At 40.8% G+C, this 21550-nt stretch overlaps 1 protein-coding gene across 2 annotated transcripts; it reads left to right on the top strand.

The window, feature by feature from the left end:
- Positions 1 to 11039: 11039 nt before the first annotated feature.
- PVALB (parvalbumin) lies at positions 11040 to 20992 on the top strand. 2 transcript variants are annotated; one of them, XM_030959539.1, is made up of 4 exons: positions 11040 to 11295; positions 13215 to 13347; positions 13791 to 13900; positions 19102 to 19324. In XM_030959539.1, the coding sequence occupies exons 1-4, from the start codon at positions 11235 to 11237 to the stop codon at positions 19128 to 19130; spliced, it is 333 nt and encodes a 110-aa protein (XP_030815399.1). In that variant the 5' UTR covers positions 11040 to 11234; the 3' UTR covers positions 19131 to 19324. The 2 variants fall into 2 exon arrangements, with proteins under 2 accessions (XP_030815399.1, XP_030815401.1); XM_030959541.1 differs by lacking the exon at positions 19102 to 19324 and adding an exon at positions 20760 to 20992 and having other exon boundaries at positions 11078 to 11295.
- The last annotated feature ends 558 nt before the right edge of the window (positions 20993 to 21550 follow it).

Here is a 21550-nt window from a genome sequence, read left to right as displayed (position 1 = left end):
TCCTTACATACACACACACAAAAAAAAAAAAAAACCAAAACCAAAGCAAACATCACAACAACAAAAAAACCCTCAAAACAAAACCACAAAACAAAACATAATATGACAGTCACTGGACTGTTTCTTATAAACAATAAAAAAGCACATGCAGAGAATACAGATGCGTAAGAAGAAACAGCATAAGAGGCAAATCTTCTACCTGGTTTTGCCTTTAGATTACAATCTAACTACATCAGTAGTTTTCATCAGTCACTGACATCTAACAAGAGATCAGTACCCACATAGATGTATGGTGTCAATGAGACTCCTAACCAATTGGTCTTCTCTCTGCAAAGTAATTATTCAGTGCTACTAATTGATCCCTATCATGTTGTAGTTCCTGAGAAAAGCTCTAGAACAGGACCATGGTAAAATCTCCATTAAAAACACCACAAGAGTCTCAATGACAACTGTGGAAGATGGCTCAGACCCTCAAAAGACATCTGAGTTGAAACTGCAGCTCTCTGGATGTAAAAGCAATTCTTGCAAACCAGGTTACATTAAAAATAAAACTTCCTCTCCCAAGACTTTGTAGCATTTGCCCTGAGGCCAAATCAAAGATTTGTTCACAAAATCATTTGTCTATCCTTTACACCAGTTTTGGGGTTTATTTCAGGAGAGAAATTGTCTATGAAAAGTGTGATTTCTGCTGTCTTTATTCCCATGGCTACTAGAAACTGCTAGAAAGGGAATTGGGCACATCACACAAAATGTCAGGTTAACAAATACTAACACAACAGCTCAGAGAAACAGACACTTTATCACACCTTCATCCTCCCATATCACACTAAAAGAAAAGGGAAAGAAATCAACAGAAAACTAGCCAAAACCATGAAAGGCAATCAAATACACCCTTCAGAACTGTAAGCTTATCTAAAAATAGTATGAAAGGTTAAGCAAGTCACTTGGTTTTACTTATAGCAGTAATAAAGGTCTTTGCAAGGGATTTGCACAAGTTCTGTGCTGTTACAGTAGCATCTGTCTCCTCATTGCTGCAGCAAAAGGGTGGCGAGGATTTAGAGCATGTATAACCTGAGAGAGGAATCATCTGTCATTCCTTCACAGGGCATTAGCAAACTTTTGCTCTCCTGGGAGAAGGAAGAGCCCCACTCCTCCCCATCTCTTGTGAACACAGCTTTAAGCATTTTTACAATATGCTTATGAATACAGACTTATGAATAATGTTAATAATTAGAACAAATCTAGTTCTGTTAAGAAGGGGTAAAAGAAGCCCAGCTGAAAAGAGACAATGTTCTGTGCAATAAACAGGGTGAATATGGTAGTAAAGAAGGGGTCAAGTAACAAACAAATCCTCTGTGTGAAAGGAATAATCTCTTTGCTCCACCCAAGTGAAACTGCTGTCACAAGCTATACTTGTCACCATCAAGACCTAGAGCAACAAAAAAGAGAAGGATGGTCCATCTTGGAAGATACCACCCCATGACAGGATGTAACATGCAATTTCTTGTGCCACTATACTGTGTGGTGTCATGTAAACAGTTGATTTGTTGGAGTTTCACTTGTCTGCCCTTTAACAGGAGAAAGTCCCTAGGCAGCCAGGCCATAGTAACAGAAGACATAGAAGCACATTACCTTCAAGATCAGCAAGGTTTTTAGTATGCCCTGGTATTTGCTTTTTCCTTCACAAATTACAGAGCAGAACTGTCAACAGAAGTGCGGAAAAAAGAACTGAGATTTTAAATTTCAGAGGCAAAATGCTGCCAACCAGCACAGCACTTGTGTCTTACAAGTCTCTGTATCATCCACAAGCAAGTTATACATGATCAATTTTCTGAAATATCTCATTCTTCTTCAGGACAGAAGCTTCTGTGTCCCAATGAGATCAAAACTCAAAAGGCTTGGAAGGCTATTGCCTCTTACAAACAACCATCAGAATAACAAAGCCTGAGCCTAAAGTGCTGATGTATCTCTACCAAATGCATTGATGCTCTACCTCTAGATTACAACTTCTTTTACCTACACAAGGCATATATACAAAATTTCAAAAGCAGGACTTCAAAAAGGCCCTGCAATAGGATGATTTCTGCAAGAGATTGACACCATGAACCTTTTGGGGAAGAAGAAACAATAGAAACATCCAAGCAAAAAAAGTATGCCCATAATGAGGATCAATTCAGACGTGCAAAATATATAAAAAATAATATGTTTCTATAAAAATGGTTAGTCCAATAAATCTATTTCCTTTTTGCAAATTATTTTTAAGTAGTAGGAATAAACTTTTTTACTTTCATAGGAAAATAAAGAAAACCCCATACATAAAATTATTAACAATGTGATGATTATCAGAAGGAATATCTAAAAGGAAATTGTAAGTGGAAATGGTAGGGGAAATATACTTCCCTTAGGAGTACACCTGTGACTCTTTCTTTAATGTTATTTTCTCCTGAACACAGAGGATGAGGATTTTACAAGAGATAAACTCAAATTTTCAATCTGACATTTACCTGAAGGAATCCCAGGTAAGTGCTGCTGGACGAGCTAACACTTGAATTCATTCTCTTAAGAAGTTTAGAACAGGTAGCCAGAGCAGAGATTTCCTTCCTGTAGCCTTCCATTTAGGCAACCTAAAGATACAGAGAAGTGAAAGCACAGGAGAATTCAATTTGGGTCAGATTCAGGCCATGAACAACATGGAGATATTCTTTTAGTGCAAATAAGATAATTTTGTGTGTATTTGTTTATTAACAACTGTACTGATGCTGTTCAACTTATTTCATCAGAGTGACTGAAACAGCATTTCAGAATAGTGATAATTATTTATTGTCATTCACCTTAGCTGGATTCAAATCATCACTTTAACTTAAGAAGATCTCTCATTTACCAATTGTGTAAATGGAAGAACTGTTTTCTAATGAAATATTGACAATAAATAAACAGCTGACACCATAGTGCTCCTGTTCTGGTAATAGTTACAGACTTCCTTATCTAGCAATTTACACTTAGGATGTTGGCAGCAAAGCCCCAGTTTGCCATTTGAGCATCACAGCTATAAAATTCTTCCCACTTGCTGTTAACCCAAGTTAACAGCACGGGTTAACCCATTAACATCTCTGAAATTAATTACAGGTGCATTAATTATTTTTAAGGGAAAAAAAGACAAGAAAAATAAAGGAAAAAATAAGGAAAAAATAAGAAAAAAGAAAAAAAACCCAACAGATTAATCAAAGAATGACTATCAAAATTTGGGTTACCATAGGATTCCAGCTGCTAAAACTGAAGTCCAATTTCCCCAAAAGCTGTTTACCCTGATCTAAATACTTTGACTGTTCTCCTACCAGCAGCCTAGTATAAATAGGAATAAGTAATGAAACCATCTTTCTGCTGTGCTAGTTTTTCTGGAATATAACCCCTGTGGTAATAATTACATGGGGCTTATCTATCCCAGTGTGAACACCACCAGAGTGTCAATTATGACAAATGTCTGATACCCACAAGTGTCTGTTGTAAAGAAAACCAACTGTTTCCATTCTCTTAACCTTGGGGTCAGGGTTTCCCACTGGGACTAACAGCTTTTTTTCCTGCTGTAAATATCCATTTGAAGTTGCTAGGAGGTGTTATGATACACAGACCTACTCTTTCACCACTTGCTTTTTTCTTCTTTGGTAATTTGAGCCTAACTCTCACCAGGGGTTTACACCTATCTCCGGGTTTTTATTTGTATTATCCCCTCTGGGTGAGACATTTCACTTTCTTTTCCGCACCATTTGCAATACAAGCTGGGGAGTCCCCAAAGCCCACTGGTAGCATGGACTAGTAGTGACCTATTTCATACCTCTGGGGTATCTCTTGCAGCTATTTGCTATCTTCTGCTTTTGAGACAATTATCAGAGGAATGGAAAAATCAGTAAAAATGGAACCACTGAGCTTTGATCCTAGGAATACAGACTTCCCTCAGGCAAAGCCAAGAACAGGCCATTGAAGAGGAAATTAAAATCAGTATACACAAAACAAAGGACACTTTCAGTAGTGTAAGCAGTGACAGTGGACATAGATAAAAGTGTTTGGAGGAATGTAATCACAAGGCAGTCAGATTACACCTTCCCCTAATCCTATCCCAAATCACAACCATTTTGGCTTAGGAACTTCACAAGCTGGATGTGGCCTGTAGGAGTTTGATAACTTTCAGTGGACCTCTCTTCCATGAATTTGTCCGTTTTCCTCTCCAACACATAAAAGTGCTCATCATCACAACATCCTTGGCAGACTAAAGGTTTAAGTTGGTCATCTGGAAGAATTTCATCCCTGAAAGGGTGGTTAAGCATTGGAATGGGTTGCTCAGGAAAGTCGGGGAGTAATCATCCCAGGAAGTGTTCAAGAAACAACTAGATGTAGCACTTAGAGCTGGTAGTGTTCAGTCAAAGCTTGGACTTTATGATCTTGGAGGCCTTTTCCACCTTTAATGATTCTGTGATTCTCTTCCATCTTTAACTGTGACAATGGTCACTGGGGTTGTCAGGTGAGGGAAGAGATGAGAATGTTGACTCCATGCTCAGAAGGCTTGATTTATTATTTTATGATATATATATATATTACATTATAACTATACTAAAAAGAAAAGAAGGAAAGGTTTCCAGAAGGCTAGCTAAGAATAGAAAAGGAAAGAATCATAACAAAAGCCGCTGGCTCAGACAGAGAGTGAGAGTCAGCTCTGCCATGACTGGTCACTGAATCAAAACATCCACACGAGACCAATCACGGATCCACTGTTGCGTTCCACAGCAGCAGATAACCATTGTTTACATTCTGTTTCTGAGGCCTCAGCTTCTCAGAAGGGAAAATCCTAAAGAAAAGGATTTTCACAAAAAGGATGTCTGCGACATTTAACAAATAAGGAAAATTTATGGGGAGTAAAAGATGGCTGGCGGCTGTCCTTGAAGACTGAAGTTGTTTGTCACAACGCATAGCAGACACAGGAGATAGCAGCAGGCCAAGCTTCCTCTTTTAAGGTGCTATGCTAGTGCTGTGAATATACCATCCCAAATTTTGGATACATTGGCTGATAGGAACATGGAGCACCTTATTAGTCGGATTACAGTTATTTATGTGTGGTGGGAAAGAGAAAAAGAAATTATAATGGATGAGCATCCCCAACTCTGCACTGTACATGTATCCTAAAGGGAAACCCAGCCCTAATCTTTTTGTGAATGAACCTCACTGAGATGATAGCAAATATGCAACCACATTACCAAAACTGACAAGTGCAGTAACACAAACTTCCTCCCTAAATTCCACCATTTCATGTAGGTGAAATCTCAGAATCTCAGTGAGCCACAACTTTCCACACCTTCCAGCTTCAGGAAGATTTGTACAAATAACCTAGATGTGTCAGATTTTGATTGTATTCTTCTTACAAACAACAAACCCCCCTTTAATTAATTAAACACTTGACATGTAAAAAAGACCTCACTATATGCCCAATGTGGTCAAAAACCTGCTTCTCTCTTTGTAAATAAGACTTAGTAGGAACCAACTAAAAGGATAAGAAAGGATTTCCACTAATCAGGATTGCTTTCACATGGCTGAATTACACAGACGAATCACAATGACTAGCCCTGCACTTGCTCTTCTTTCACCAGTGGACAAATGCAGCCATTCCAGTGGCACAGACAGAGATGAAGTCACAGTCCATTAGCCAAAAAGACAGTCCTACAATTCTTATCCTCTCTAAGCTGCCAAAGGAAGGTTAAAAAGTTGTTCTGGCAGCTACCAAATGGAAATGAAGCATGCAGCTAACAACCATGAGATACTGGCATCTCTAAACCAGAATCTAACTCCGGTACTACACCAAGGGTTTATAATATGGGAAAGGGGGATGCAAACTCCACATGACTGAATTTAGCAAACAGTATACGATGACTTATACTGTTCCAAAGGAAATGAACCATTTGGTTGAAACATCTGGACCCGCAAGAGCCAGCTACTTCACACTGCAATTATCACCTGCTCTGACCCGGGTATGCACCCAGTGTTTGTGAGAAATTAACAACCCTGCTGAAAAGTAGCATTACTTCGCATACTACTGCAGTACACTGAAAACTCAAAAACCACTACAGGAAGTGTAATAGGAAAAAAAATAAGAGAAGACAAATTATTGAATTAACCTTTGTCATGTTTGATTCAATAAAGCTGCCTCTTTAGAAATCATCTAAAGCCGATGGAGTACTTCCAATTTATCACAGAAGTCAGCATCTAAATTATATGGGCAGTAGAGAAATATTTTAAAATATTCCTATCCTATACATATCTCAATTATCTTTCCTCACTTCTAGGATCAATTAATCAAGCTAGAAAAATCTGAGCTTTTGCAGCACCTGCCTTTCCCAAAAGATAATTTCCATTGTATTACAAAACCTTGGTTGCTTTTAACCTAAGAAATCTTGGCTTTGAGTGCTGAAACAGAAAAATTTTCTTTTTTTACTCATAAATGTACTACAGATAAATGTAGTGCATAATCCTTTATAAAATGTTTTCCCTTGCCAGAAAAACATTAAATATCAGGAAACACGTCCCCAAATGGATTACAGAATGGCAAATACATTTCATAGGCATTTTTATTGTTGTTATTATTGCTTGGCAGAGTAAAAATAGAAGTGTCTTCAAAGGTGTCTTTCCCTGGAATAGGCAACGGAGCATAAAGAGAATTTATATGCTGAAAAGGTTACAGTCAATGTATTATGGCTGTATATATAGGATCTTTTCATTTATAATTCCCTGTCTCTCCCAAGAAAGCTCAAGTTGTAAATTTTTAGACTTCTACAGTTCCTTGCCCAATGGGGCCCTGAATGCAGATTTTGCATGCCCCTGTAAGTATGAGCAATCAGAATTACACAATTGAGTCTGTTGTTGCCTGCAGGAAAAAAAAAAAAAATCTGCTTCCTTCAAGGCCAAGAGGTAAAGCTGAATGTTGTAGCTGTAGATGCAGGAAGTAATTTAGAGCTCTTCTGTTTTGTTTCAAGTAGTATCTGTCAAGGCTAATGAAAGAAAAGGGCAAACTCCGGAGCCTATCTTTGCTTTCCCTCACGCCAACGAGGGGGTTACATCTTCCTATTCCCTTCATCAGCAGAGTCCCATCTCTCGAACTGAACTTCCTAATGCATCGTGATCTCCCCGATGCCACTTTCATCCAATGCATGATTCATGGTCCTTTGCAAAACGTTTTCCCTTGCCAGAAAAACATTAAATATCAGGAAAAATGTCCCTAGATGGATTACACAATGGAAAGTAGGTCTCAATGGCATTTTCATCGTTGTTATTTGCCTATTTGTCCCTTAACAGCTCACTTGTACTGCTTGCCTCTTCCCTTAACATTCAAGTTTCATGCGGACCATCAGTTTGCCAATGTAATGGGTTTTCACAGCCAGGGGAAGGTAAGCGCCAAGGATTATTAATAGCGTTCCTCTGTTAGTTAAGGGAAAGATAAATGTGACACCACCAACAAAACCCCTGAATATCTGATACCAGTGAGGTGTGGGTATCACCTGCCGAAAATAGAAAGAGCGACAGAGATTATATAAGTGGGGTTCCTACCCCGAGTTCCACCTCTTTTTGACCACCTCCCTATCTAACACCTTTTCAAGCGTGCTTACAAGAGGTCCAAGAGGTAAGTAGCAAGAAAATGCTCAAATTTCCACAGCAAACGTGGATTCACCAGCTCCGGGCAAGAAGCAGGATCTTCGCAGATCAGGGTATCTTCTATCACTTCGGCATCATTCCCCTTTCCATAAACAAAAGCCCAGAAACAAAGAGATGCAAATCTCTCAAACAATGAGGAATCGCTTCCCTCAAAGGAGACTCCAAATGAGAAGAATAGATCATTAAAAGGAGTAAATAGGTGAACTCATTGAAGGGGAATGAGGAGAAAAGCAGGGTAGAAGGTGGAAATGACAAAACTGGGAAAGGGAAGAAAGTGAACGAGAACGCGAGCAAGGACTCCCGAAGAGGTTTTACTGAAATAGCCAGCTCTGAACCAAAGACAAGCAAAACCACAAGATCCAGAACATGTCAAGAAATGGCACGTCTCTTTCTGCACAGATGACTGTAAGCGATGGGATGAAGTTGCTCTCTTTGGTGTGGTCACTAGGAAGCTAAAGGAAATGTGTCACCCTTTTTGCAAAGGACCGCCGTCTTTCTGCTTAAATTCTTGGTGTGAGGGCTTCGTGCTGTTCAGGAAATTCTCCCTGGTTTGCTTTTGGCAAGGGTGGGCTGATTTCTACTTATTTGGTCGTTTACTTAGTAACAATATCATCATCCTCTGTGTTGGTGGAATGGGGAGTTGATCTACGCAAAAGTTTTGGTGCAGACAACTTGGAAATCCACGGTGTGGATTTTGCAAATAGTTCGGGCAGGAAAATTGGCAAAATCTCAGAGATAAAGGAAAACGCGCCATTCATCTCACAGGGATGATGAGAAAAAGATGAAGGGTCGAGTGAGAAACTGTCAACTCGTGAAACACCTTTTTTATTAGAATAACAGTGTTGACTGCAGGTTGGTGCTTAAAAGCTTCTGGAAATTTGCTAGCTGTCCTTAAAGAGAGATACTGCTGAGGCTGGAGCTGGGCCTCAGCCGCTCCTCCAAGGCAGATCCCAGCTGTCCGCTTCGCTTCGAAAACCCTGTGTCGCTGCTTTCACCTTTCTGGCTGTGGAGGGTAGACACGGCTTCTGAGCTGGGGGAAATGTTATTTACGCTCTACAGATGGCTCCACCTGATCTGAAGCCTCATTTTTCTGACACCTCTCACTTTTCGCCTCCGCAGCATGATTAGGCCGTAGAGGGCTGACAGATCCGATGACGGAGGGAAAGCGGGGCAGTTCGCGCATCGTTAGGGATGCGGAGGGAGCCGCCCGGCTCCCATCCCCAGGACACAGACAGGGAATGCGCCTCTGGCCGCTTTGCTTGGCATGAGGCTACTTAAGCTGATCGGCGTCTGCCAGCACAGCAGGCAGCGCTGAGCATCGCCTCTGCCAGCCACCGGCTCGAGTTACCCCCGAGGGCAGCCGTCCAAATGCGCTCTGCCTTGTCAGCAGAGCGGGGCTAACACCGAAACACGAGTCACCCGCCAGCAGAACATCTTCGCTGGCGGCTGGGCAGGTGCGTTCCTGTTTGTAGGGATCTAAAAGGAAGCTCCTGGCTCAACAACGGGTTTGTAAAAGATTCCTAAGAAAGGGAAAAAACCTGCGGAGACTGAGGCCCAACTGCTTTTCAGACCACACCGGTGCCGCACGCAGCAAAGCAGGGAAAGCAGAGGGCGATGTAGCATTGGGCCGGCGGGGTCTGCACTGGCAACAAGAAGAGATTGTCCTCTCTTCCCTCAGTTAAGGAAAGGTAAATGGACGTCAATTTCATAAGATACGGCACGCTGATCTCTGGCAAATAGTTGCATATTGATGGGTCTGCACTCATCCTACGTTTAAAATGGACTAACAATAGGGTCCTAACCCTGAACTCCGCTAAAGCAGGAGACCCTAATGCTCCGAGTGCTGTCTTCACTGCACCCTCTCACCTCCAGCTCCAAAAGAACGGGGGCTGCTGAGTGAGAACGACCCATGCGAGAAGGTGCGCAGAGTTCTTCTGGAGGGCTGCTGTTTATCTCCGTCCAGCATCCCAGCGCTCAGCTCCTCTTTCCCTGTAGAGCAGGGAGAGGGACTTGGCTCCACCATCCATCTCCTTGTTCGTCCTTGGAGAAAACTAAGCATCTCTTGCATCTCGGGAAATACACGAAAAAGGGAGGCCGGGGGCGGGGGAGAGAAGTTCCAACGAGAGAAAAACATGAGTCCCTTCCACAATGAAGAGATGACCTTTAGGAAAGAAAAGGAGAAGAAAAAAAGGGAAGGGGGACCCTAATGTCACCTCCTCCTCAGTCCTGCGTTCAGTGTCATGGTAATGACTTACCCATTATAGCTGAACTTGGTCCATGAGGAAAAAAAAAGGACGGGGCTCGTACTTTTAAAAGCACTGAGCAATTATTGACAGCACAACCCGAGGTTCTGCACAAGCCGCCCCCTTTTCGAGGCTGCTCTCCAGCGGCCCCATTCAGAGGAGAGGTGTGATTGTGGCAGCGGGACCGGGCCGTACCCGTCGATCGCGCCCGGGGATCTCGCTGCCACCACTCTGTCCTCCCCCGTCTCTCCTGGAGCAGTGATGCCAATACTCCTGCAGAGATCTGCCCTACTACTGGGCCCTAACCTTGGCTACCTCAGCCTAATGGCTCCTGCCCAAACTCTGAGAGCAAGTTGGACTACTTGCCATATTTTATGTGAAAAAATGGGCACAGATTCTTGGGAGAAAAATATAACCCTAGAAAACACATTACAAATCCTAAATGCTTTCTTTTTTTGATGCTAACGGGAAGTGCCCGGTCCTGCCTGAGAAACCCACTACTGCACAGGAGCTCCTCACGAGTGCGTTGTCACCTCGCATCTCGTTTTGCCGTACCCTATCGCGGAAGATTCTGCAGCATATTGTGCATTACAAACGGGATCTGTAGGATTCGCTGGGATGTGATAATTAATTCAGTGAGGAAGATGCTTAATATGGACTGGCCTGAAAGAAAAAAGGTCTAAAAGGAATATGTGTGTGAAGGGGAGAGGGAAGGGAGGGAGGGGAGACGTTTAAAGTGGTTGAACGATAAGGCAAATGTACAAAAGCTACATAAGATTTGCTTCCCGACCTCAAGAGTAGCTTGAAGCTTGGCATATGCTGCAGTTCCTTACTCATCACCGAATATAACTGGTAAAGCTCATTCTGACTTTACTAAAGGAAAAAGCTCTGCTCTGCACCACTAGTTTGTCCACTGCACCCGAGGACTTGACCTTGGCAAAACTCTTTCTCCAGCCGGTATCACAGCAGCCTCTGGCACAGCTCCAGTAAGGCTTAGGCTCCAGCCTCCCAGGGAGCGACCCCCACCTGCGTCCTCCCCCACCCCAGACCCACAAAGGCATCCCCCGTGCCCTCTCTTTAGCTGAACCCTCGCGTCTGTGGACTACTTGGTGTTCTGCAAACGGGAGAGCGACAGCCCCCAGCACTTATCCACGCAGAGCTATAGAGCTGGCACGGGTCCAGCCTTTCCCGGTGTGCCATCCCCACACAGCACTGCAGCTTTGGTCATATGAGCAGAAATGATGAGAAAAGCACTTTTTAATCTTTTCGCACTTGCTTCCCTGTTCAAACAGTTGCAGGATGGCTATGACTGACTTGCTCAGCGCTGAGGATATCAAGAAGGCTGTGGGAGCCTTTTCAGGTGAGTGCTTTTTTCCTATTTTTTTTTCTTCTCTCTTTTCCTCCTTTCATCTTTTCAGGTTAGGATAGCTGTGCATTTATTTCAGCTATGGGAAGATTAGAGGAACTAGCTAGACAAAATTTCAAATGAGGATGTGTTTTCAGATGTTCAATGAATGCCTCTGACAGGTTTATAAAGTACAAGGCTGCATCCTCAGCAAAGTTGTCCTGCACGTTACAGAGGTGAAATACTTATTTTTAAGGAAAGTAAGCAGTAACTGCAGAGAGACTTTGCTTCTAACGAGAGGATACTTTCAAAGGGAACAAACCCCTCGGCAAACCAAGCTGCATTATATCTTGGTGTGGGATAGAGAAGTCAGCAGTGGATGTCAGCAGCTTCCCACTCATTCCTGAAATTTAGTTTCAGATGTTACAGAACTGCTGTTTCCCATTTCAAGGATTTATGAAACCACTCTGTACTTTCTATGCAGAATCCCCGGGCGGGCTTTGCTTTTCGGGATGGACAGAAGGCAACAGTAGAGCACGGGTGCGGGTGCACTGCTCGACTGCAGGGGCTCCCTGCAGGTCGAATGGCTGCAGTGGTCCACATTCCCCTTTCACTCCTCCGGGTATCAGATGTTCCCTACCCCTCTCTTTCATCGCGACCCCCGAAACTGACAGCAAACCCTCTTCGTGTTTACAAAGATGCAGGTACTTAAGGTTGTTCTCAAAGAAAGACAGAAATGGTGCTCCGGGATGCACGTTATCCCCCCCCTCCCCCAAACTACCTGGCTGACCGCACCATCCCGGGAGCCGCCTCTGTCAGTCCTGCTCTGTGCGATGACCTTCCCGAACAGACAGAAGAGCAGGACCCGCTGAGCCCGGCTCAGCTCACAAGCCGGAGTCAGAGGGAGCGACAAATTGCTTTGCTGGATCCAGCAGCTGTTTTACTCATTAGCTTCCATTGTTCTATGGCCATCCCCAAGTCCCGGAGCAGATGCAATTAGCAGCAACTAATGACAGATCTCAGGCAGATCACGGAAGACTGAGCCTCCTTAATTTTATGTAATAGGAAAATTTAACGCGGCGGGAATAAGAACGCATGAGGAAGGAAAAAAAAAGTCCACCGCACGTTTTGGAGGTCACTGTATGGTATTTCCAATCCACATCACAGTTTTTAGGCTACCTGGGTGGGACAAAAGCGGGTGCGGTGAAAGGACCAGGGAGGTGGAGCAGGTAAACTCGGCTCCGATTTCAAGGGCTCTGGGTTGTTTGTTTTTTTCCTCCCCGGAGACAGCTCCTCACAAGGTCTTGCAGGCAGCGCGCCGCGCAGCACTCCCTTGCAGCGTCTGAGCTCACACACCACGATTGCACATTCCTTCAGCGGTTGAAATGGAACACTGATTTCTAGTAAGTTTCCATGGAAAAAAAAAACCACCCAACAAACAGTCAAACAGTGCTCTGAAACGCTTCTCGCCAATGCTTGAGCAAGAGCATTTTTGTTTTTGGTTTTTTTTTCCCAGGGGTGGAAATGTTAAAAAGTGCCAGCTATGTAATAGTCTGCTTTCAGATGTCTGTTCTAGTGTAAAACTTAGCGAAAAAAAAAGAAGGCTTAAGGCACTGAAATGAGACCAAGCACGTTAGACCTCAGCTCCCAAAGCTCCCAAGTCTATCACAGACTTCTTGTGTGACCTTGGGCAAGTCTCATCCTTCTGTAGCTCAGCTCTTCATCTGCAAAATGGAGACATTGCCTTTGTTTATTTCCGTTAGCACCTGTGAAGCACAGATTACACTGAGTACACCCAGCTCCTGCCACAGCTGGGCTCCACTGTTCCTCCCAGGGCAGGAAAAACAGCAGCATGGAAGAAAACCACGGGTATGTGTTGGTGTGTGTCTTTCAATGGCTTTTCTAAGCAGTTTCTGGTTTTTCATCTCTTATAGCGGCTGAATCTTTCAACTACAAAAAGTTTTTCGAGATGGTAGGATTGAAAAAGAAGAGCCCAGAAGATGTGAAGAAGGTTTTCCATATTCTTGATAAAGATCAGAGCGGCTTCATTGAAGAGGAAGAATTGAAGTAAGTAAAGTTACATCCTTTCTCAAATATCCCTGCCTTAAGACTCTAATTTCCTGTGGGTCAGTTTTACAAGACTCTAGGCAGTAACATGAAGGCTGAAACTCTTGACTAGTATTTGTGTGCTATGCCAGTTGTTTGCTGGGCACATGAGCTGAAGAGTGTTGGAGATAGCTAGTTGCCACTCGGAATGCAGGATCCCTGAAACACATGAATGGTCAATACCTTACAGGTAGCTCTTCAGCCAAATGCAGTTTCAGAGTAAGGCACTTCTGAATGTTAAAGAAGGTCAACAACAGAAGACACAACGCCAGATTCCAACTTGTGTCTCAAATCAGTGGTACAAATAGATTCGAAGTGTAATTCTTCTGTGGAAAAAAAAAAAAAAAACAAACAAAAAAACCCTCCAAACAAACGTTCTTTTACTTTCTCTGCCTCCTCCTTAGGTTTGTCCTGAAGGGCTTTACCCCAGAAGGAAGAGACCTATCAGACAAAGAAACGAAGGCTCTTCTGGCTGCTGGAGATAAGGACGGTGATGGTAAAATTGGCGCTGATGGTATGTAATTAGAGGAGTAAACTTTGACAGTAACAACCGAATATTACCCTTACACACAAGAATTGAGGAAACCTAGGAATCACTGGGGGCTGTGACCTTCTGAAGGGCACAATTTGGGTTTAATGAAATGCCAAGTCCCGCTCCATTTGCTGCACCTTGCTCGGAAGCGTTAGAGGAAGAGGAGCCGAGTTGTGACACTAGAGGGGGCAGGAGCTCACAGAACCCGGCTGTGGGTCGGGCACTCCGCAGAGCAGGACTAAGCACCCAGCCAAACTCTGCTTCACTTATTGTAACTTGTCTGTTGATACCAGGGAGTGAGGATCAGGACACTGCGAGTTCAGAGACCAAGGCTTGACTATAAAGCATGGAAAGAATAAAAGCTCAGCGCCAGCTTGATGTTTAGTTAGCAGGAAAGTAATGACTTTGCATGACTTAGCAAAGCAATGCTCTTAAAATTCAAAGTACACCCATTTGGCTACAGAATTTCTATACAATAATAGTCTATCCAGCTTATGCTAGTGTTTACGTGGGTCTTAACACCTAAGAAAGCTTGTCAGTCCCTTTTACTGCATATGAGAAATACAAGAAAAGAACAACTTTTCCTCTCACAGCATTGCTTAAAAAGCTAGTGCTGTTTTCTATTCTCCCTTGGGATGAATCAGCTTAGCCCACACACAAAATTTCTCCTTTTTCCTCTTTTTTTGGAGGTGACAGTGAATGAAACACACTGAAGGAGACAAGAAGAGATGCAATTCTAAACTAAAGCTTTCCTCATTGAAGGAGATACACGTTTGTGGCCAGAGTACTAAATCACCTAGAGAGCAGGCAATTGCTAGGGTTTTGACATATCAATAAGCCATATCATAAGTAGAAATCTAAAAAATGCCTAAACCCCCTCATATCTCTCTGTGTTACCCAATCTCTGCAATTTAAAAAAAATGTTATCTCAAAAAAAATAGGTCAATTAAAAGAGAAATAAAAAGCAAAATTAACTAACACAGTCTCCCAGCTTAGAAGACAGCACACAAAATCAGCCACTGACATATCAGTCAGGAGATGCACACTGGCATATCGTGACTATGGCCATGTCCCTAGACCAAAGCCTCTTAATTTCTCCAATCATCACTTTATAATGGTTTAGGTGAAGCTCCTGCTAAACTTCAGCAGTGCTGCTGAATCCAGCGTGGGTATAATTTCTTGAAACTTCATATTCTTTATTATACAGGTCTTTATACACACTAAAATTAGTGATAGTAGTACTAAAATCACTGAGCAAGTTTTTTTCAAAAGAAAACTTAATTCAGGTAAGTAAGCTTACAGCTGATCCACCAGCCCCATGTCAGATAAATTTTCAGCTATTCCAGAAGGCTGCAAATCAAAACTAGTCTCAATTGGAATAAAAAAGAACAATATTGCATAATGATTTTGGGTTGTACAAGAAAATACAGCATTAACCTTCATATTTAAGACTACCATAACTTTTTCTTTGAAACAGTGCCTGAAACCCAGTACATTGTAATAAAGCAATATAAAATGCCTCTTCTCCTTATCTCTTTCTTCTGCAGCTTTTACTGTTCCCTAACTTTGAAATGGAAATACTCTGTGTTTACACTTGATAATGAGAAGAGAATGATGTGCTTTTTTCTTTTGATTCTTCTGACCATATCCCTACCATACAACACTACCAGTTTCTTTTCCATTTCCTAAATTGACTTTAGCAGCAAATTTTTACACCAGAAAGGCTTGAAATACTTACAAAAGTTAATAGCTGAGACTGTGACCAAAGGACAAAGAGGACAGATACCTCCCAGCTTCTCCTTTGGCCCACAAATCCAATCCAATAATATAACTGCATATGTAAATAAAATGTAAAGTGACAAATGTACATCCCATTCATATGCAGTATTGTGATGCTGTATTTCTGTTGCAAACCAATTTTGTTTCCCTGCAGCTGAATTATCAGGCATCACCTCTACCCCTTGTTTCAAACATCAACTTCCTAAATAACTAAACAATTGCAACAAGCAGCCTTTCACAGGGGTTAATGTTAATTCTCCTGATGGCTCTTGAATGCTGTCCCTCAGGAGCCCTCAGCAGTTATAGGAACTGATCTTTAGGGATTTTTAAAACCACAGAGACAACGAGCTCAGATGTATCATCACAAACATTAATCCCAACCCAATCAGCCTTCTTATAGCTGGGGTCTCACAGTACAAATTTTCTCTCTTTTCTTTCAATTCTTCTTTAAGCCTTTTCTCATTCCTGCAAGACCATTCAGCTCTGAAATAGTTTCAGCAGTTTACCTCTTGTCTGGTTTCAACTTCTGGCTGATAAAGCAGTTTCAAAGAGCTGAAAACTTGCAGCCATTTCCTGTAAGACCTGGTCATCTTCTGTGCAGTGTCAGACCCCCTCCACATTCCACCAATGTGGTCAGAAGATGATGAATCTGAAAAAAATTGCAGGTCAAGACCAGGTTACCTCATAACACAAGCAACCTTAGCTTCTAGATCGGGCTGAAAAAGGATGCTGAAGCAGCTCTACTAGCTTCAGGAAAATATTTTTAAGAAAGATAAGAAAAAAATATGAAAATTTCAAGTCATAATGTTCTTTTAAATCTATTTTGTGTATTAGCATTGGACATGAAGATCATGCCTTTTAGTTTCCTGATATTAATAGATTTGAGAAAGTACATAGAGAGCTTTCAAAGATCATGCACTGTGGGCAGCACAATCCAAACTTTTATCAGAATGTTGTAAAAATGTGACATTAAACATGCAAAATAACAACTACTAAGTCATGACCTTGCCAGGTGAAAGCCATAACAACAACAACAACAACAAATATTTGGAATTCCTTCTTTTCTTATCCAGCTTTGTCCTCTTCAATCTTCTAAAATAAACTAGCATAAGTCATTACTTATAAAGTTTCCTAAACAGATTTGCTGTTGTAAAGAAAATGTAAAAACCACAATCTGATGAGAGAAATCACGAGCCTACAACATGTCCTCTGTAATCATGTCTGTCATTTCAGTAAAATACTAGAGGGCATGCATTAGGCTGGTATATGGTACTAAACTGTACTGAACACAGTGGCCTCTTCTTTTAAGTCAGAGCTTTGACAAAAAACAGCTAGTAAATTATCATACAAGACAAAATGGTCTAAATCTTTGCAATTTAAAGCCCCTATTTGTGCAAAGAAAGACATAATTTTGTTTGGAAGGGTAACTCCAACTGGAAACAAGGATGTAGTAGATCACAAGGATTCCCTCACTAACAGGCCAGAGGCAATAACCATTTACATTAAAAGGGACTGATATACCCTGCCTTATCTCAGAAGTTTTGCATATATGAGTACACTTCGTAACAATGCTTCTACAAGCCACCTGTGGTTGGACTAACCTTCACACAAAAATGAGTAATGAACTAACTTAGAAGATTATTCAACTGGAACATCTTTGAAATATTTAAAATACATTGAAAATCCTGGGAAAAGTGAAATTGTTGAAATTACTCAAGAAGGAGTATTTTATGGTTTGCTGGCTATCACAAAGTACCTGTAAAATACATTGCTATTAAGTGATAATGGCACAATCAAAATGTATTGTAGAAAATATTTGGCTGCAAGTCTGAATAACCTTTTCCAAATATATTCTGTAGATACGAATTATCATAAAAGGTATTTAATTTAGCTGTAATAAGTATGACAACTTGTTTTAACAGTATATGCATAGTTAGTTTTCCCTTTTGGAAAGGTTTGATCCATTGCAATTCATGTTTCTCTCTGCAGGACTTATTCACACAAAGATTTAATAATCATGGCCTTTCTTCTTTTCTGACCAGAATAGCTGGGGTTTTTAGCACAAGCACTTCATGTTATCTCTTAAATTCAGTTTGCAACACTTTCAATCTACGTACCCACCATGTACAGGATTTATACGTGTTTTGTGTTAAGTAATCTGCATCACTAATCCTAATTTGGATTTACATCTTTCAAAACGATGGACAAATTCGGAATTGATTTAAAGCCTCTGACATTTTTTATTTCTCAGTCTGATTTGTCTGCATTTGGCAACATATTTTTTGGACACACTATCAAAAGTGCTGTTTGCACACAACAGTCAAGATCTCACTTGGTTAGAGTTAAGCATTTTTCAACTGAACACCAGAATATTCTTTAAAATGCCTAATTTAAATCTTCTATCTTTTTCAGTTGCCAGACTTTACTCTTCATTATGTCAAACTTCAGTATTTTTTTATTCAGCATTACAGACGACTCCCTCTCCTATTTGTCATTTTCCTCTCAGCTGATTATGTTAAACCCATAAACCACTCTCTCTGCATATCCTCTAATCCCTTTATCATCTTTGTTGCTCTTCTTGGGATTCCCTCCAGTCTGTCATTTTCAGTGCTCTGAGGCACATACAACCGTGCAAGGCATTCTTGTGTGTAACTCTTCCAAGGTTAGATGGAGTTAGGAATTATAACCAGTCAGCCATTCACCAGGATACAAATGTGCCTTTTCCATGCTTTATCTCCCTGCTGAAATGCAGTATATATACTAAAGCATAGAATAATCCTAAATTGCAGATAGATACGTTTACGTAAATATTATGGATGTATCACTAATAAAAGCCACAGGGTAAAATCCTGGCTCTCTGACACCACAGGAATTTTTCTCATTCTTACAACACAGTCAAAATTGCTACAATAGGTTGGTATTAGCCTTCTGTTCTTGTAATCTGTCATTTTCACTCAATTTACAATTACAAAATTGAGTTTAAATGCAATATAATTATAATATGGGACACAAATACTTTGAAAGACTCATTAATGATTCTCTTTGCCAAACTCTGGTATAAAAGAAATTTATCTCACTGCAAGATTAAATTCTAGTTCTTGCCTTCATCCCACTGAGATTTACAAAGAAATAACTGAGAACTAATCAAGTTCTTTAGATAAACAGTGGTGGAAGTCTTACAGTCTGGCATGTATAGCATTTCTCCCTTATTCTCAAAAAATCCTTTAATTTCACTGTAAGATTTCCCAAGTCATACTTTCCCTTTAATTAACTTGGATTTCTTTACTCTTCTGTTATTGTGACGTTTCTGCTGCACCAGTGGCTCTGTATTCATTGTAATATGCTTCCTCCTTCTTTAAATTTTAGTTTTTAAAGTATTTTTTAAAATTCTTTCCTTTCTCCAGAATTTGCAACTATGGTGGCTGAATCATAAAGGCTGTGACCAATGCAAACCCTTCACCCATCCTTCACTGCCCAATTCCAACCACCTCCTGCTGACTGCTTTGGCTCCTGTTCTATTTATTTATGTTATTTTATACTCCAGCTCTGTTCTCTGCAATCCTGCAACTCTGTAATTGTGCTGAAAGACACTGTTAAAATAATAAAGGTCACATCAATCTGGGCTTCCTTCTCTCTCACTACAACTTGTTTCTTATTTCATGTAGGCTTGGCACACGCTGAGAGAAAATGTTACTCCTTTTTTTGCTGACATCCCTGCTGCTTTATCCCTAGCCAGGGTAAAGCAGGAAGAAATTTTAAAAATTATTTCAGATAGAACATGCATATAATGAGTCATTCAGTACAAGTCCTGAACTGTGGCAAAACTGACTGCATTATTTTTAAGCCATCCCTGCTAAATGCATGCATACTCATAGCCTGGAAAATCTCTAGTGATGGAAAATCTCTAGTGATGGCAATTACCCAACTTCATTTGGCAGTTCGTTCTTTCAACTTAATCAGTGTTAAAGCTAAAAAGTATTTCCTAATATTTAAACTACATCTCCCCTGCTGCATTTTGGTGATCAGTAAATTGATTGTCATCTGTATAATTTGTTAAATTTGCCCAGTGCAGGGGGATTTTTGGATAAAAGCTTTGACAGGAATATCAGCTGGTGCCAATCATACATGAAGATAACTTCATAAACTATTAAAAAGCAGTCACTTCGGAAACACAGGGTATGTTTACTAGCAATGTTACACAACTATCTAGGACAGGAAGAATGGCATACTCAAAAGAAATAACAATATGAATTTCAGGAAAGAGAACACCAAGATTCAGGTGTGACGCTGCAGTTGATAATCCCACTGTAAAAACAGTAAATCAGAAAATCTCATCCAAAATAATTTATTCTAAAACTTTACCAGATAAGTTAATATCTTTGTTACATATAGGAAACTGAGAGTTACATATAGGAAACTAAGAGTTACATATAGGAAACTAAGAGTTATGCTAAGGAAATGATTAGCCAATAGTAAGCCTATGACGGAGCTCAATACTTATTTCCCAAATCCTGTTCAGCCACTTTGGCACCAAGCTTATACTTTTAACCTGTGTTGTTGGGGGGTGTTTTGCTTTTAAAGCAAAAACAAAAGCAGGGGGAAAATCCTTCCAGGCAACATCTCCCCTTCATCTTGACAGAACATTGATGATTACTGCAGTAAAAAGGAAGGGTATTTTCCATTTCTGTATTCCAAATTATTCCCTGCGGCAACAATACCTTATTCAATTTAGACTTATTACCACCAGTTTAGCGGAGACAACAAGCTAAGGCTGAAACCCTGTCATCATCACACTGTACAGAATACCATCCTCTGCCCCAGCGATTACCCAATGCTACTTGGGAAGCCAATAAACGTTCCTAAAGCCATTTTAGATCCTCACTCTGTAGTAACTCGCAAGGAAGATTTTTTGCTGAAGATGCTGTGCGTTCAAAAGAAATCCTTTGGTTTTGCACACTGTATATACGGTTCTGAAGGATGTATTGATTTTTAAGTATTCTAAATAAAGCAAATGAAAACGGATTGCAGTGGAGCTAGTCTATTTCCTGCTTTTTCTCGGCAGCTGCTGACCTCGCGTGGCAATAAAGCCTCATTGCAGGAGCACACAGAGACACCGAAAAGGCATCCGGCACCCCGCGACTGCAGCAGCTAGAATGAAGATCCAGAAAATTCGAGAACCGACATAAAAGTCGCTGTATAAACACAGCCCTTTATAGTCCCTTTCTATTCTCTGAAGCTGCAAGGATTTTTGTATTTTAATGCTTCACTGGATGGCACGAAAGCTGAGATTTTATCCAGGGATTTAGGAAAAAAAAAAACCAAAAAACAAATACACCAAAAAAAACCACCAAAACCAACCAAAAACCAATAGAACAAACAGGAAATAAATAAAGCCACTAATGAGTAAAAAAAATTATTACAGCTGATTATGTGAAATTATGTGAAATATCAAGTTACAGCAACATCAGTGGGGATGTTTCACCAGCATAAAAGTCTGAATACCCCAGTGATCCCTGCTTCAGTCTTTCTTCATGTTATTACATCAATCACCCTGGAACAAGCAACACTGAGCACCTAATTTGGCCTGAAAATTTTCAGCCATATAGTAATGGAGAAGGTGAAAAGAAATGTCCTTTATTTTCAAACTGAAAAACATACAGTGGGTAGAGAGACCTCAAAGATACCATCTCTACTGTTCATGCTGACAGTAAAAGATATTCTAAACCTGCATTTGATCAGTTTATTCAAATATGCAACTGGTATACTCAGATCCTGTATTCTGAGATCTTACACACTGAATTCTCAAAACCTCTATTTTTTTTCTCAAAACCACACTTTTTTTTCCTCAACTTC

This window comes from Camarhynchus parvulus, chromosome 1A (genome assembly GCF_901933205.1).
Source record: "Camarhynchus parvulus chromosome 1A, STF_HiC, whole genome shotgun sequence".
Taxonomy (NCBI): Eukaryota; Metazoa; Chordata; class Aves; order Passeriformes; family Thraupidae; genus Camarhynchus; species Camarhynchus parvulus.
The sequence above is the reverse complement of the archived record's forward strand: the minus strand, read 5'-3'. Positions and strand labels throughout refer to the sequence as shown.

Excerpts from the sequence above, each read along its gene's own strand:
- PVALB (XM_030959539.1), top strand. The coding sequence starts at position 11,235 with ATGGCTATGACTGACTTGCTCAGCGCTGAGGATATCAAGAAGGCTGTG. Across the intron at positions 11,296-13,214 it reads GGCTGTGGGAGCCTTTTCAG|CGGCTGAATCTTTCAACTAC; the intron begins GTGAGTGCTTTT and ends CATCTCTTATAG. Across the intron at positions 13,348-13,790 it reads ATTGAAGAGGAAGAATTGAA|GTTTGTCCTGAAGGGCTTTA; the intron begins GTAAGTAAAGTT and ends CCTCCTCCTTAG.